General features: G+C 47.2%; 1 protein-coding gene across 4 annotated transcripts in view; it reads right to left on the bottom strand.

Moving 5' to 3' along the window:
• Positions 1–296: 296 nt before the first annotated feature.
• Dido1 (death inducer-obliterator 1) overlaps positions 297–14759 on the bottom strand; it is a 54292-nt gene continuing 39829 nt past the window's right edge. For all 4 annotated transcript variants that reach the window (XM_048441310.3, XM_048441309.3, XM_087910899.1 and 1 more), the window contains 6 exons: positions 14509–14644; positions 13754–14282; positions 13245–13398; positions 12851–12940; positions 11966–12161; positions 297–4958 (listed from right to left, as the gene is read on the bottom strand). In XM_048441310.3, coding sequence (XP_048297267.1) covers positions 1696–4958; positions 11966–12161; positions 12851–12940; positions 13245–13398; positions 13754–14282; positions 14509–14644 — 4368 coding nt within the window. In that variant the 3' untranslated portion in view covers positions 297–1695. The remainder of the gene's footprint in view (positions 4959–11965; positions 12162–12850; positions 12941–13244; positions 13399–13753; positions 14283–14508; positions 14645–14759) is intronic.

Here is a 14759-nt window from a genome sequence, read left to right as displayed (position 1 = left end):
TCCGCTCCTTTTAAAAAGCTAGCAATGAAGGCCTGGACTCTATCCATGACACCTGGGCATTCCTGATCCACTACTTCCTGCTCCAACACAGGCTGCCTTCAGGGACACCCTCAGGCTTCCTGCAAGGCCATACATTGCAGTCTGGGTTCTACATAGGATACCAGCCAGCACATTACTCTCTGGGTCCTGACACCACGCAGCAGGCAGCATCCAACACAGGGACTAGGGCCGCTAGCTGGGAGTGGGGGGATGGGGTGGTGTGGTGTGTGTCAAGGCTGAGTGAAGAGAGAAACAAGAACTCTGTAGATATTTATTCTACTTCAAGTAACAAAACCTATGAAGTCCTGTGTTTAAATGGACAGTGATATAACACTCTGCAATACAAAATACAATGTACAGAAATTTCTACCAAGTAAACTTAAAAGAAACACACTTGATTTGTATGCTTGTGCATTTAAGTTAGAAAATTTTACTTTATATGTTAAAAAAAACTTCACATCTTATTAGATGTTGAAACTGACAGTCATGTAATTTAACCTACTGATATTTGGTTTATAATAGCAAATATCCCAAACTGCTATTTTTCCATGTCTTCTCAACTTAAAAAATTTGTGCTATAAAGTGAAAAAAAAATCTGTAGTGATGTACAATGAAATAAAAGACTCCAAAGAACAAACGAAGCTCTCCAATTCTCTATCTGAAAAATTAAGTTTATGAAAATATAAAAGGAACTATCAAACATATTTGCACAGTCAAATAAGTTAGCTGGCCTTCTCGGCATTTTCAGAGGGTCTATGTGGCAGCAGGGGAGTAGCCTTTCACGAAGCAGTCTGTTTCACCATTATCCTCCTCTCTTCCAAATTTGGTACAAACATGCCCCACCCCACTGAAGTTTCCAACCCCAACACCTGCCCAGGGTCTGTGACTCTGCAGAGCCACTCAGAGGACAGCATTGGGCAATGCTTTTCTGATTGATTCCTGCCTCTTTTCTCTTAAGCTACTCTGAACAGTTTTGCTTTTCTTTAGGCTGATAAATTTGAACATTTAAAAATAAATTGTTATTTAAAATGTAACAATTTTCACTAGGACGAATTATTTCTAATTATGTTCTGAAAAAAACTTCTAAAGTGATGCATTGTGGGGAGCCAGGCCTAGGAAGACTGTTCTCCCCCGGCTGCAAGCACACACCCCAAGCTCATACCTCGCCAGTGCTTTCCACTCAGGACAGCACCGAGAGTCCCTGGATAGGTCTGGATCTGCGAAAGCAGAGATGACAGCACAGGGAAAGCTAGCTCTACAGTCCACTGAAATCCCCTTAAAACTTACACCAGTCAAATTATTGGAAAAGATAACTTTATAATCTGAAAAAAAGCAATATGCTTTTGTAGATACTTTCCCATTTTTGTAATTTTAAATGGAAATATTAAGTTATTAAAAAACATCAGAATTGTAAAGTTGGGAAATTTTGTAACAAACCATTATACACAAAATTACAGTAATTCCTGAAGTCCAGAATATTATATTCTGTATCTAATTTCATAGCTATTTCAAAAACTCTTTGCTCAACACATTTTATGCACTTGGCTTTTAAAGGGGTCTTTGCCAGGCTGAGCCTATATTTTAACAATAGCTGACGCGAGGTCGTTGTCCTCACCAGAGTATCTGTCTTGTCCCCAGCCCTGAGTGCAATGGCCTCTAGGCCTGGGCTGCAGCAGAGCCCGCATCAGAGGTCCTAGCCTCAGACTTCAGGTCCCGCGGGCTCTCTCTGCTCTTGCTGCGGTCTTTCCGGTCCCGGCCTCGGTCCCGATCTCTGTCTCGGGTTCTCTCACGGTCCCTGTCCCGGTCTCTGCTCCGGGACCTGTCTCGATCTCGGTCTCGCCGCCTGTCACGGTCACGGTCGCGATTCCTGCTTCTCTCCCGGTTACGATCCCACTCCTTAGCCCGGTCGTTATCTCGCTCCCTGTCCCTGTTGGAGCTTCTATCCCTGCCTTTGTCCCATTCCCGATGTCGGTCCCACTCCCGGCTCCTCTCCCAGTCTCTTTCTCGACTCCAGTTTCTGCCTCTCTCTCGCTCTCGTCTCCGATCCTCAAACGCCCGGCCCTGCCGATTCTCTAACCCTTGAGCTTCAGGCTCATCCAGAGGCTTTTCTTTAGGTCCTGATTCAAACCGCTCCCTCTGTCTCCCTTCAAAAGTTGGGTTCCTATACTCATGACCTTTGCCTTCTCGGAACTCTGATGTGGCCCACTGTCCATCAGTCTCAGGGCCTTGCCCAGGTCCAGCATTGGAAGGCAGGGCAGTAGCTGGGCCTGCCTCATCCCATCGGTCCTTCCTATGCTGAGGGTGGTGGCTTGGCAGCTCCAGCAGGGGCCGAGGGGGAGGCTTCACGGGCTGTGAAGATGGGCCTTGAAAGTGAAATCGAGGTGGCTGTTCGTTTTTCTCAGCAAAGGGTGCAGGACCCCTTGGTCCTCCATATGGCAGAGGTGCAAGTGCCCTCTGACCTGCAAACCGTGGTGGCGAATTCACCCTCTGCTCTTCGAACTGCTGGGGCTGAACACCCCGGGGGCCTGGCATGAAACCTGGTGCTTGGCCCCTGGGCCCTTCAAATTGGCCAGGGTGAGGACCCCGGGAAGTTTCGAACTGACTAGGATGGGGTCCACGTGGGCCCACAAAATGGCCAGGAGGTGGACCCCTTTGACCTCCAAACTGAGTTGGTGGCGGTCCTCCACGGGGCCCTTTCATCTGAGTCAGAAGTGGCCGTCTCTGGCCTCCAAACTGGAAGGGTGCCCTGTTCCCCATGAACGGGGCCTGATCTGGCCCTTCACACTGAGTAGGGGCACCTGTCATCTCACTGTATGAAGCGTCCTGGAATTCCCTGTTCTCCCCATGTGGATCCTTGCGTTCTTCAAATTGGGCAGGTGCTCCTCCTCTGGGACCACTGAGATAGGAAGGTGAGAGTCCCCTGTTGTCCCCATAGGGAGGTGGCCCATGTTGCCCAGAGAATAAGGAAGGGATTGGTGGTTTCTGGGCCCCAAATTTGGCAGGTGAAGGGCCTCTTGGTCCATCATTGTTAGGAATATTCTCTTCTGAAAATGGAGGGACTGGCCCCCTAGGTCCTGGGAAACCAGGGCCATGATGCCCTGACATCCCAAAAGTGCGCGGTAGAGGTTCACGCTGGCCAGGAAACTGGGGCTGAGGGCCCCCTCCCCTCTGCCCAGATTGGGGGAATGGAGTATTGCCCTCACCAGGCCTGGGCTGTGGTTCTCTGCTGTCCTCGGTATCAGCTACTGGGCTCTCACTCCTCCCAGCAGATTGTGCACCCCGAGGGTCCTCGAATTGAGATGAGCCAAGAGATGTTTCCTGAGACAGAAACACGGGCCCTGGAAAAGGCTCCCTGCCTCCAGAACTAAAATTCTGGGCTTCTTCAGGGTGCAAAGGGAAGCTGGGTGGAAAGGCGGTGCTTGGGGGTGTGGGCAGCAGCACTCTGCGGGGTGCTGCTGGCCTGGCTGTGCCATCACCAGCAGTAGGAAGGTGACCGCTGTCCAGGGGCAATGAGACAGGGTTACCAGGGTGCTCACATTTCTGAATGTCATGTTCAGGTCTCAACACAGTGTTTTCGCCTGGAGCCCAGGGAACAGCCACTGGTTCCTTGGCTTCTGGAGCCAGCCCAGGCCCCTGAGCTGCTGCGATCCCAGCAACAGTAGTCTCCCTGGCAGGCAGGGTACCTTGTGGGCCAGGTGTGCTTCCTGTAGGGGCCCTGGGAAGAGATTCATTCTCAATGTTCTCAGCAGCCAGTCTCCTGGCCTGCCTTGGATCCCTACTTTGTCTTGAGTCTAAGTTGTGGTTGGCACCCAAGGCCCCATGACTTGGGTCTGGGGCCTGCTGTTCCTGGGAGAATAGGTCTGTCTTGGCCAAGGAAGACTTGGGAGGTGGTGACATCAAGGCATCTGACACAGAGAAGTGTGCCATGGAGACACCAACTGCAGCCCTCTGCTGCCGAAGGGCTTCTTCTTGTTCCTCCAGCTGCCTCTTTTGCTCCTCAATCTGCTTATTTAGCTCTTCTAACATTTTCTGTTGCTCCACCAGAGAGGCATTCGTGGCATCAGTGGTAAAGTCAGCAGGCCTCTCCGTGGAGCTGGCTTTCACGCACATCCGATTGGGCAGGTCATCAATGGTCACCTTAGCTTCTTCTAAGATGGTCTCATCTTCTGGATCATAGGCCACCTCTTCCTTCTCAGCTGTCTCAGGAACATTTTCCACATCATGGTGCTTCCCTGGCTCAGCAATCAGGGTATGAAAGGCTCGCTCAGGGTTGTACTCTTCTTCTGGGTCATAGGGCCTGTCATCTTCCTCCTCTTCCTCCAGAGCCTTGTCTTTTGAGAACTGACCAAACTGTTGAACAATTGGATCCAACAAAGGAGCTGCTGACATGGCATCCTCCCCCTTGGCCTTGGAATCCTGATGTGATGTGGAATCCTGAGATACAGACACAACAGATTCTTTCGTGGAGGGTTCAAATGACTTCTTTTTCCCAAACAGAGTCTGCAGGATGTGTTCCAGAGGCGAGGCTGTTTTTGAAGTGGCAGAAACAACAGGGGAAGCTGTGGTGGTCATCACTGCTGATGTGGTGGGTGCTGTGACAGTGCTGGTGGACCCTGGCTTGAGGGATGACAGTATTTTCAGTACTGGGGGTTCAGGAAGAGGAGGAGGGGGTGGAGGAGAATCAGGGGGTGTAGTGCTGCTGGCAGCCGTGTCTGCAGAGTGCAGGTGGTATTTGGGAGTCTTCTTCTCAGATGGCAAAGTTGCAGTTACTTTGGGATACACTGAAGTTTCTACCTCTTCCTGCTGGAGTCGAGTCCGTTTCTCATCTATTTTGTCTAACTCTCCAGCACTTGAAGGACGTTTGACTTTCTGACATATTACTAACCCAAGTATTATATTTGGACGTGGTGATTCAAGACCTGGAAAACAAAATATTTATACAAACTTTAGAATCTAAGCTTAGCTTCCACCCTTCGGAGGAACTTTCACTAATGGGGAACTTCAATAGAAGAGATTCTGTTGCAAAATAAAATCCCACGTTTAAGAAGCTTATTGTAGAAAACTAAGGAATTGTAGTCTTTGAATGTACTGGCATACCCACCTAGTTCCAGCTCTAGTGGTCTGAAAAGGACCCATGACAGATCAGTACCCATTAGAAACCACAAAACAAGAACTTAAGTCACAAGCAAACCCATCCCACATCAGAAATCATGCTGTTTTTCCAGTTGCTAAAATGCCAAAGCTACAGAAGGTGAAATGAGACATCTACTCATTGTCGGGACATTTGACTGGGAGGGTTGGCACACAATGGTTTCTTTGTGTAACCATGGCTGTCCTGGAACTCACTCTATAGATCAGGCTGGTCTTGAACTCATAGATCCACCTGTCTCGGCTTCCTGAGGGCAAACAATGTTTATAAGTCTCAGCTATGCTCTCTCATTTGCCGCCATGGCACACCAGGGGGTTAACATGCGAGCTGCACAGATCAAGTTAAATATACTAAGTTAGCAAATAGTGAGGGATCAATTCAACTCAAATTGAAATGAACAATGATAGTGAACTTAGTGTCTGATGTCATAATTATAGTAATGAGAAAATAAAGCTCAATTTAAAACAAAATTCACTGGGCATTAATAAATCACATTCCTACTGGGCTGTGAATGGTGGCACAACTGCTGGCCTGTCACCTACTGCTCAAGTCTTCATAAAGACTCCCATGAATCAGTGAAGCACAGGGCATCTGCAAATGGTGGTAAGGAGCACACTCCAGGGAGGAAGCACTGGGGAGACTCAGGGCACACTGCTCTCAAAGGCAAGGACCTAAGACAGTGTGGCCAAGTCAGCTCAGGAATGCCAGTTTTCAGTGCTGCTTCTCAATCCTCTATATGTACAACAAAGCAATGAAAAGTGCAGTCCCAAAACTAGTAGCTTGGGCAGGGGTGGGGGAAAGGGGACATAGCGTCAAGAGTACAAATGTAAAAGGAAACAAGCTAATCAATCTGACCACACTATTAATTTACTGTTATAAAAATACAATCCTATGATTTTTAAGCGATTAAATCACTACCAAAGATTTTATTTGTTTTAAGCTACTGTAAACAACTGCTTCTAGACACTGTTATGTAGTTAGTTCTAAGGGTGTTACAAATCCTAAATTCCAGTAAGGCTTAGCACACAATGGGTAATGGAGGTGGCAGACTGGCCAGCCACTGAGAGCTGACCACCCAGCCCCCACACCTAGACCTCCTCCCTCTTTCCAGGAATGTCTGCGCCAGCCCCCTGCTTCTTGGAGGGATGTATAAAAACTAAATAGTGCTGTAAATGCCTAGTGTTTCAGAGAAAAGAGCTAGGCAGTAGGGAAAAAAAACAACCAAACTTGAGGCGTTGGCTGATTCTACTGAGCGCTCAGAATGTGTGGAAGGCTATCAAGTTCTAAGGAAAAATTAAGAGGCTTTTAAACTTAAAACGGCAGCTGCTGGCTGCTTCCTGGATACTATAAAGCTTAACATTTATAGTTTGGATTAATTGCTAAACCAGTGTTTTAGGCTTTCTGGAAGAACCTGTAGAAAATGGCCAGAGCTTACGAGTTTGAGTCACAAAAACTTGTTGGAACATTTGAGCCACAAGCTGAAGTTTTACAGGGCAGCTCTGTAAACCAGGCTCTTTTCAGAATCTGACACTGGGTGTGGGGTTATCGTGCTAAGGGCTAGGGGTCCTGGTGTGAGGAGGCAGGGCTGGCAATTTAACGTGGGTCACTAGTCCTAGACAGAGGACTTTCTGCCTCACTCCAGAAAGGACTTCCAGACCACCCAAGTGCAGGTGATGGGTCCTCTACTGTATTAGACTCCTGCTTAAATTGCAACCAAAACTCAGGTGGTCCAGGGTACTGTGTCCCAGCACAGCAGGATGCTCCAGCATCCACAGTAAGCTGGTAGCTGTGGTAGAGTTCATGCTGGTTGTGCGCTCAGTAGGCTGCCTAGAACGGAATCTCACTAGCAGCTGTTTCTAATCACCTGGTTATCCATATGCATACTGCAGGGCTCCAAGACTGGTCCGTGTTCTCTAAATTTCTGGCAAACCTCCCCAGAATGCAGTCCAATTCTGAAACAATCCTTACTGCCTGTCTCAAGTATACCTACAACTACATAAATATCCACAAGGAATGGTGACTCATATGTATTATCTGCTCAGGAGTCTGAGGGCAGTCAGATCTTCATGAGTTCAAGGCCAACTTAAGACTATGTGGTGAGGGCAGACTGAGCCAAAACCAAATAAGACAAAGGAAAAAAAAAAAAACCCACCCACCCAAATCCAACCATAGCTAGTACCCTGGAAGCATCATCATTCTGTGAACAATCAAATTCAATTATCCGTCATGGGCCTTGGAAGTATCTTCGCTGAGGAGGGGCATGTCCCAAAGTTAACGATGCTGCTCCATTGTGTATGTAAGGTAAGTCATGTAACAGGAAATGTCAATGAAGGTCAGACGCCCCAAGTCTCTGTCTCTACCCCACACCTCTAGGAGGGGCAGTGGAGATCCAGGTTTCTTGGGGTTCACTTTCCAGGCTTGTTGCATTTTGTCAGTCATCAGGTTAAGAATTCAGCTCCCCAGAGTGTGGGAAGTATGGCCTGAGAAACAATGGTCACCCCAGCTGCAGTGCTGATGGGGCTTCCACAAGAGCCAGCACTGGACAGAATGGCAGTTACTTACACACTTACTCTTTGGGGCTCTTTTGAGGCTGTCAATTCACAACTACACAAAACAAGCAGTGGGAGACTGACATAGCAGGCGCAGTTAAAATGTGCTCTTCAACTGCAAGGGATACGCTGCTTAGTGTGTATGAAAGCAAGCTCTTTAAGCTCCACCTCTGTTCCCGTTTTTAAGGTGCAAATGCCTACTTAGCCTTTGGACTCAGGGGTATCAGATAGAAGATAAACCAGACTGAAGAGGTGTGCTAGTTAATTTCTTGGGACTGGTATCCAGACATGTTAGCAACAGAGTCTGCAGATGTGGCTGAAGACAACCATCTGCTTCTATAGATATGGGAGGTGGTGCTGTGAATGGTGTGCATGTTGGTGTTCCCAGTTATCAGAATCCCCAAAGTAGACTCCCGCTGACCTCACACCTATCAAATCGACACCTCTATTCCCCAGTCTAACAGTATGTTCAACATGTTCAAGATAAAAGCTCTTTTATGGTTTGAATCTGTCAAAACAAAATGTACACACCTGCTGGATCAGAAACTGTGTTTTTAGGTATGACTTGGACACACTTGGCAACTATGAGGGGAACTGAATACTTCCCAGCCCACTTAACACACACACACTCACGCACATGTCCTCCCTCTTCCGACTCTGAAGCTGTAAGACTAGGGTAAAGCCACTGCACCCAGTGCATGCTTGGGGTAACAAGGGCGCTGTCCATCTTCTTCCAGGTGCCCGAGTACAAAGGACACCATGGAGCATGTCAGTCTGCATGCCCTCTGCTGTGCACCACTTGGCAGGACACTGGGAGCCCCTGTACTACCAGAAGAGAATTATGCTGGCTTACAAGAAGCAGAGGTAGACCTAGGGCAAGTGGCCCTAGCTATCACATGGTTCCAAGTCAAACAAACAATGACCAGTTTCCATGACATATTTTTATTGATTTAAGATAGACAAAGTTTAAGTACATTCCATTCAATACTGTATTTGACTTTGATTACAGTTTCTATGCAAAGCTTTGATACACACACAAGAAAACTGGAGCGCTTACCTGCTAATATTTCAAAGCATAGAACTTGCCAGCTAATTGAATTGTTTGTGTGAACACAGACACTGGGGTGTGACACTCCCTGAGGGTGGTTTGGAGAGGAGACTGGCTGCATGCTGGTGTACTGGGGAGTGCAACAGGCACCGACACCAAATGAAGTGCCTTGGTTTTCTTCAACCTGGCAGTGAACCCTGATGAATATGAGGTGGGTACATGGGTTGTCAGGGCCAGGTAGAAGGGAAGAGCTCCTATAAATAAACTAGGCTCACTCCCTTGATTAAGGTCACAAGTTGCCTGAGAAACTGTTGGTGGCTCTAAAACAGCATCTAAACTAGTGTGAAGAGGACCGACAGTGGGGTCAGAAGGACCTAGGCTTTTTAGCTGTCCTTTGAAGTAATCACATTAGGTATAAAAACCAGTGTCTAACAGACCAACAGTATTTTTTGTATAAAATCATTACAAAAGACAAGGGCACTAGAGTCATTAAAAAAACCCAGCAGCTCAGGATGTGCTGACTGGGTCTGTGAATTTTACACGTGCTAAGCCAAGAATCAAATAAATGCTGGCAATAGGTGTTCTCAAGTTGTGGCCCAAGTACTTTTGAGGTTTTGTCATTCTTAAAGTAAGGCTAGAGTTCAAAAGGCCAATGTCAGAAAGTTCTAGGCTCTGAGTTCGGGTGGAGAGGAGCTCCATGTGTAACGTCCTCTCTCCCATCAGGATCTGCATGCACACTACATGGGGCTCCGACTTTATCTGATCCTGTGAGGACATCCTAGCCCCTGCTATGAGGACAGCAGCTCAAGATGAGTGCTGTATCACTCTTACAGAGACTATGGGCAAAGCCTCTGCATTGAAAAAGGTTTTGGGAATGCAGACCCTAGGTATGTGGAGAGACCCCCAGCTTGTTGGGTAGCTGGTACTCAGATGGGGCCACTGGCTGGGCTGAGGGGGCAGAGCTATTACCTGTAGATGGCCCAGGTGTCCAAGGCTTTTGGGATGATTACATGCTATGGGGGACTGGGGAAAAATAAATAAGCCAGTAACAAGGCTCCAGCTCAATCTTACACACATATAGCACACATAAGCATAAGCATAAACACACACACTCACACACCTACACCTAGAAAATGCCAAGTCAAACCATCAGTATGTAAGCAGGTCCAGCCACAAGCCTGGCCTAGGCCAAGGCTGTTTGCACTGATAGTGTGCAAATACCACACATGTAATTGTGGCAACAATATCATTAAAAACTGTATTTTTCAGTCCTTAAGTTAAAAAAAAATCTTTAGAAGTCTGTAGGTAATACTTCGTTACTTTTTTAAATTCTTATTTTAACAAGACACACTTATGACTTCTGTGGAGGAAAATTTGCCTGTCTTTTGAGCACACTCTCCAGTGCCACGGCCTCAGCGAGTGTGGCCCTTCACCCGGCCAGTCACCGCACATGAGTCTGGGTGGGCAGTGCCTATCTCTTAGTGGGATACAATATGTCAACCCCCAACCCGTCATCTTGGAAGCCCAGTGTAGCCTTATCCTGTCGCAGCTGGCTATCCCAAAACCGTGCACCCAAATGATTGTGTAGTCACAATGGATGGTACCATTCCTCTGGTTGTCTCCTTCCTGGCCCTGGCCACTGGGAACCTCGCCCAAGTACTATTTGGGTAAGGGCTTCATGTATCCCAATGCCCATGTACTCTGCAGGTTTCTCAACACTGGCCTCATTTGGTAATGCTGACGGAGATGGGGAGACAGAGTATAAAGGATGAAGCACTGCTTTTTCTAAGCAAACTGGAGGCAAGGGATCTAACTCACACTTCTGCAATAAATGGTGTGCTTTTCCACCAGAGAGGAGGGTGCCCAGGGGCAATACCTGCCCTCACTTCAGGCACCACCCATGGACACTAATTCCTACCCACGAGCTGAGACAAATCTAAGCAACCGGCCGCTCTTCACACAGGTGCCAAGGGTCAGCTTCTGGATCTTCACTTCCAGGAGAACTGGATACCTCTTTCCCCTTGGTCATGGAAGATGCTGGCCAGAGCTCTTCACATGGCTGTCATCGAGCACTTCCAGGGCACTTTCTGCCACTCACAGTGGTATTCTCTTTTTCTTATCCCCAATATGGCTTCACAGAACACACTAATACACTTTGCTTGTGAAATGTGCTGGGCACTACAATTACCTACTGCATCATGCCCATTAACATTTAACCCTGTATTATGACACCAACCAATACCTTAATGTGCATGTGTTTTGAAACTGCAAGCACAGGTAAAAACTCAAGCCATGAACTAGGAACAGGCTGTAGTTGGCCGAGGGCTGTCCTTCAGCATTCCAGCCAGTTTAGATGCAGTGCAGCGGTGTAGCGTACAGGGCCTGGGGCACTCATCAGCTACCTCTACGACAGCATTTTAAAGAATGTGTAGCAATGTCAAACCCATTGGATTTTAGGTAAGATTAGTCCACTGGGGAAAAGAGACCGATTTAGGCAACTAGTGCCAATTCCCCAATTGAAGCCATGACAACTCCTTGAAGGTGCTTAGCAGAGTAGGATATCACTGGACCAGAGCCCTCCGTGTCATCTGAGCCCAGTTTGTGTTTCTTTATATGTAATCTGCTAAGTAATACTTCCAAGGAAAGAACAAATCTAAATAGTTTGAAAAGGTAAAAGAATTTACTACAGTGTGTAGCGATTGAAAAGTAGTCATTTTGAGATGCTTCTCCACGGCACCATTACAAGACCCCTTAAGAATCAGGTCCTGCGGAGAAGCACCTTAGAATGGAACAGGCCAGTTCACCTTGAGCAGAGCAGAAACAGTAATAGCAACCGTCTTTTCAGAGTGAAAGGCACCCCTGGATCCAGGCAAACCCTGTCCTCCCTCTTTGGGTCTGGTTCTTGGTCCTGGCATTTGAACAACTCCCTGGTCTGAGGCAGGAAACAATTTACTTGTAAGGAGTGAGTCAATTTTCACATGAACTAAGATACTTTTAGAGCCATGAGCCTAGATCTCAGATAACAGGTTCTCCTGCCATGCTTGGTTCCATTGGTTGTCCTAATCTAGTTCCGGGGCCAGGTGGCAGATGTTGTTGACAACCTGAGAGGACTGTGTCAGTGTAGAGGATCGTGTGAGACTGGTTGTGCCTACACCTCCCAGATACTGGGTGCTTGCTTACCTGGGCCCTCAAAGGGCAAGAGTTTGGATGGCACAGGGTCCTTAGCACTCAGTGGAATCAGGTACAGGTCCTTGACATGCCTGTTGTTATTAGCTACAACCCCAAATCGGCCACGGCTGCTAAAATAGGAGTAGAGAGAGATGTAGGCAACCTCCTCCTCCTCTGTGGCAGGGTGAAAGCGAATCAGACAGAGCTCCTGTAAGACAAAGAGAGCACAGGGAAGCATGCACCTGGGCTGCCCTAACGCCCCTCCTTCAGATGCAGACCCTGAGACACCCTGCCTAGCAGTTCTGTCAGATCTACTGCCTGTACTAATTCACATCAAGTGTAAAGGACACAGGTTCTGGTCAGAGCCACTTCCATTCCCAGGGCTTTGAGATGATGGGGATCACAGCACACAGGACACAGGACACACCAGCAGCAGGCGCCATCTGGGTGTCTCCACACTAGAAGGCCAGTCTATATGGCTTACTTCCTCTTGTGAGTGGTACAAACTATGGACCATTTTCAATAGAAACCTCACACACATCACCTGCAGCTAACTTGAGGGATTTTTAGGAAGCCAAAGCCTGTATGTGAGGAAAAATTGTGCCTGAGCCAGGATGCCTCTACGTTCCTGCCTTCTTTACCCTTAGTCACAAAAGAAGGAAGCAAAGCCTGTGTATTTACTAAAATCTGAATACATTCACACCATTGTAAGTCAGAAGCAAACGGCTACCACTATTAGTCAAGTATAGCTTCATAGCTTTATGTGCTTCTCACACTCTTAACATCTAGGAAGTTAAAACTGATGTTTCAAACCTTAGCCCAATAAAATAAGAAATTAAAAAGGTTTCAGCAAACACAATTGCCCACTGTTGAAGAGACCACATTGTGAGCAGGTACCTTAGACACGGATGACTTGAGCTTGCCAACATAATCCCAAACTGTCTTTGGAGCAATCCTTCCACCGATGTGGATGGTGTCTGGCAAATCCTACACAAGAAGAGCATGCAGTCAACACCAGAGCTGCAGGTTGACACAATTAATTCCAAAGCACCAGATCACACAACAGAAACAGCACCACTTTACAAGTGTCCCCTAAAGTCGGGTGGGAGGGAAAAACCCACCCTCCCAAGGATATTATGTTCAGAAGCTGCTGGATCACATTTCTGTCTCTGGCCATACAACAGAGGAACAGCATGAATCTGACTTCTCCAAGATACACTCATACACCCGGAAGAAGGGAGGAAAGGAGAGGGGGGAAGGTAGCGGGAGAGATTGATTTCTTGGTTCTAACCTCACTGAGATAATCCAAACACCCAGAGACAGGATATGCCTTAGTGACAAATTTTGCTACACTCTGCATATTAATAAATCCTTTCCAAATTGTGTTGAGCCGAGACAAAAAGAGGGTTGTATCTCCTTCTGGTGGGGATCGTGATTCTGAAATGCTGTAAAACCAAACCATAAAAAAGTGTTAATTTCTTTTTGTACAATAGATCTTTCAAACCGTGATGACTTCAGACTTGGGAGCAAAAAAAAAAAAAAAAAAAAAAAAAAGCCCAAGGTTAGTGGCTCCCTTTACCAAGTAACTACTTAAGTCAGACAACAAACCAATGGCCATTAAGTTAATTAAAAACTTTGTACTCAAGATCTGATTGAGACCAAACTATTAATTAGGCATCCAAGAGATGGAGCATCTTTAGGATAATGAAGCCAGGTTTCTGATAAATCTATTCACCAGACTTCCTTGTCAGTCTAAAGCAAGAGTTTGAGGTTTGCTTAGACCCCATCCTAAACACACACCTCGTATTTGGTGATGGTGGTACTGACAGGTATCTTGGGTCAGGAGAGGAGGACGGCTTTGCCAGTATGGACTTAGGCACCACTGCAGGAGTCAAAGCAGGCTTTAGCATGTCCAGTTTGGCTTCTGAAGTATGGGAGTTATCCAGGTGGGCTGCCATGGAGGCTGTGACTGTGCATGACCCACTCAGGGCGGTCCTGGGGTCTCGGCCAGACACAGTGACTGTGGTGACCACCCCATTGCCACCAGAGGCAGAGCAGGGAGAGAGACCATCCAGTGGGGAGGGGTCAGGTTGGCCATCACCTGGAGGCCCAGGGAAACATTTTCTTTCCTGGTTCAGACTAGAAATACTCTCCAGGTCTGGCTCAGGGGCATTTTCAGGCAGTGTCTCTGCAATTCCTTCATCAGCAGTGGTAGGAACTGGATCAGATGGAGGACTGTCATGCTTGGGCTTCAAGTCGTCTTTCTTAGCAGAAGCTGAAAGCTTTTGCTTTTTAGGAGCTGGTTCATCCTCCAGTGATGGAACCTGACCTGAAGAGTATGAGGTACAAGGAAGACACATTCAAGAGCACAGCTCAGTCATGAGAGGAGGCAATGACTTATGCTAATCAAAAGATATTGGAACCAGGGCTACATAAGCACCAGAAAGCTACCCTGTCTAAACTGGGCTGGAACACTGCTACCTTTACAAAAGCGACTTTAGCCAAAGCCCTGTCTTGTCTCATTTCCAAAGTTTTAAGCCCTAGATTATGCTCACCTGTACAAATTTTACAGTTTAGATCAAAAAGATGAGCCCGATGCTGACTTGTGGTGTCCTTTAGCATGCTGCTGAAGACATCCAGAAGAGGAGTCGTATTCTTTTCAGGGGCAGCTCTCACTGACTCCTGCTGGTCCTACGATTGAAACGCAAACAGGTCTTGTCTTTGTTGTTTTCTTGAGACAATGTCTTGAAATGTAGCAGAGGATGACCCCTAAACTCCTGATCTGCTTCCATCTAGCAGAGGTTCT

The sequence above is a fragment of the Myodes glareolus genome, chromosome 10, assembly GCF_982192425.1.
Source record: "Myodes glareolus chromosome 10, mMyoGla1.1, whole genome shotgun sequence".
Lineage (NCBI taxonomy): Eukaryota > Metazoa > Chordata > Mammalia > Rodentia > Cricetidae > Myodes > Myodes glareolus.
The sequence above is the reverse complement of the archived record's forward strand: the minus strand, read 5'-3'. Positions and strand labels throughout refer to the sequence as shown.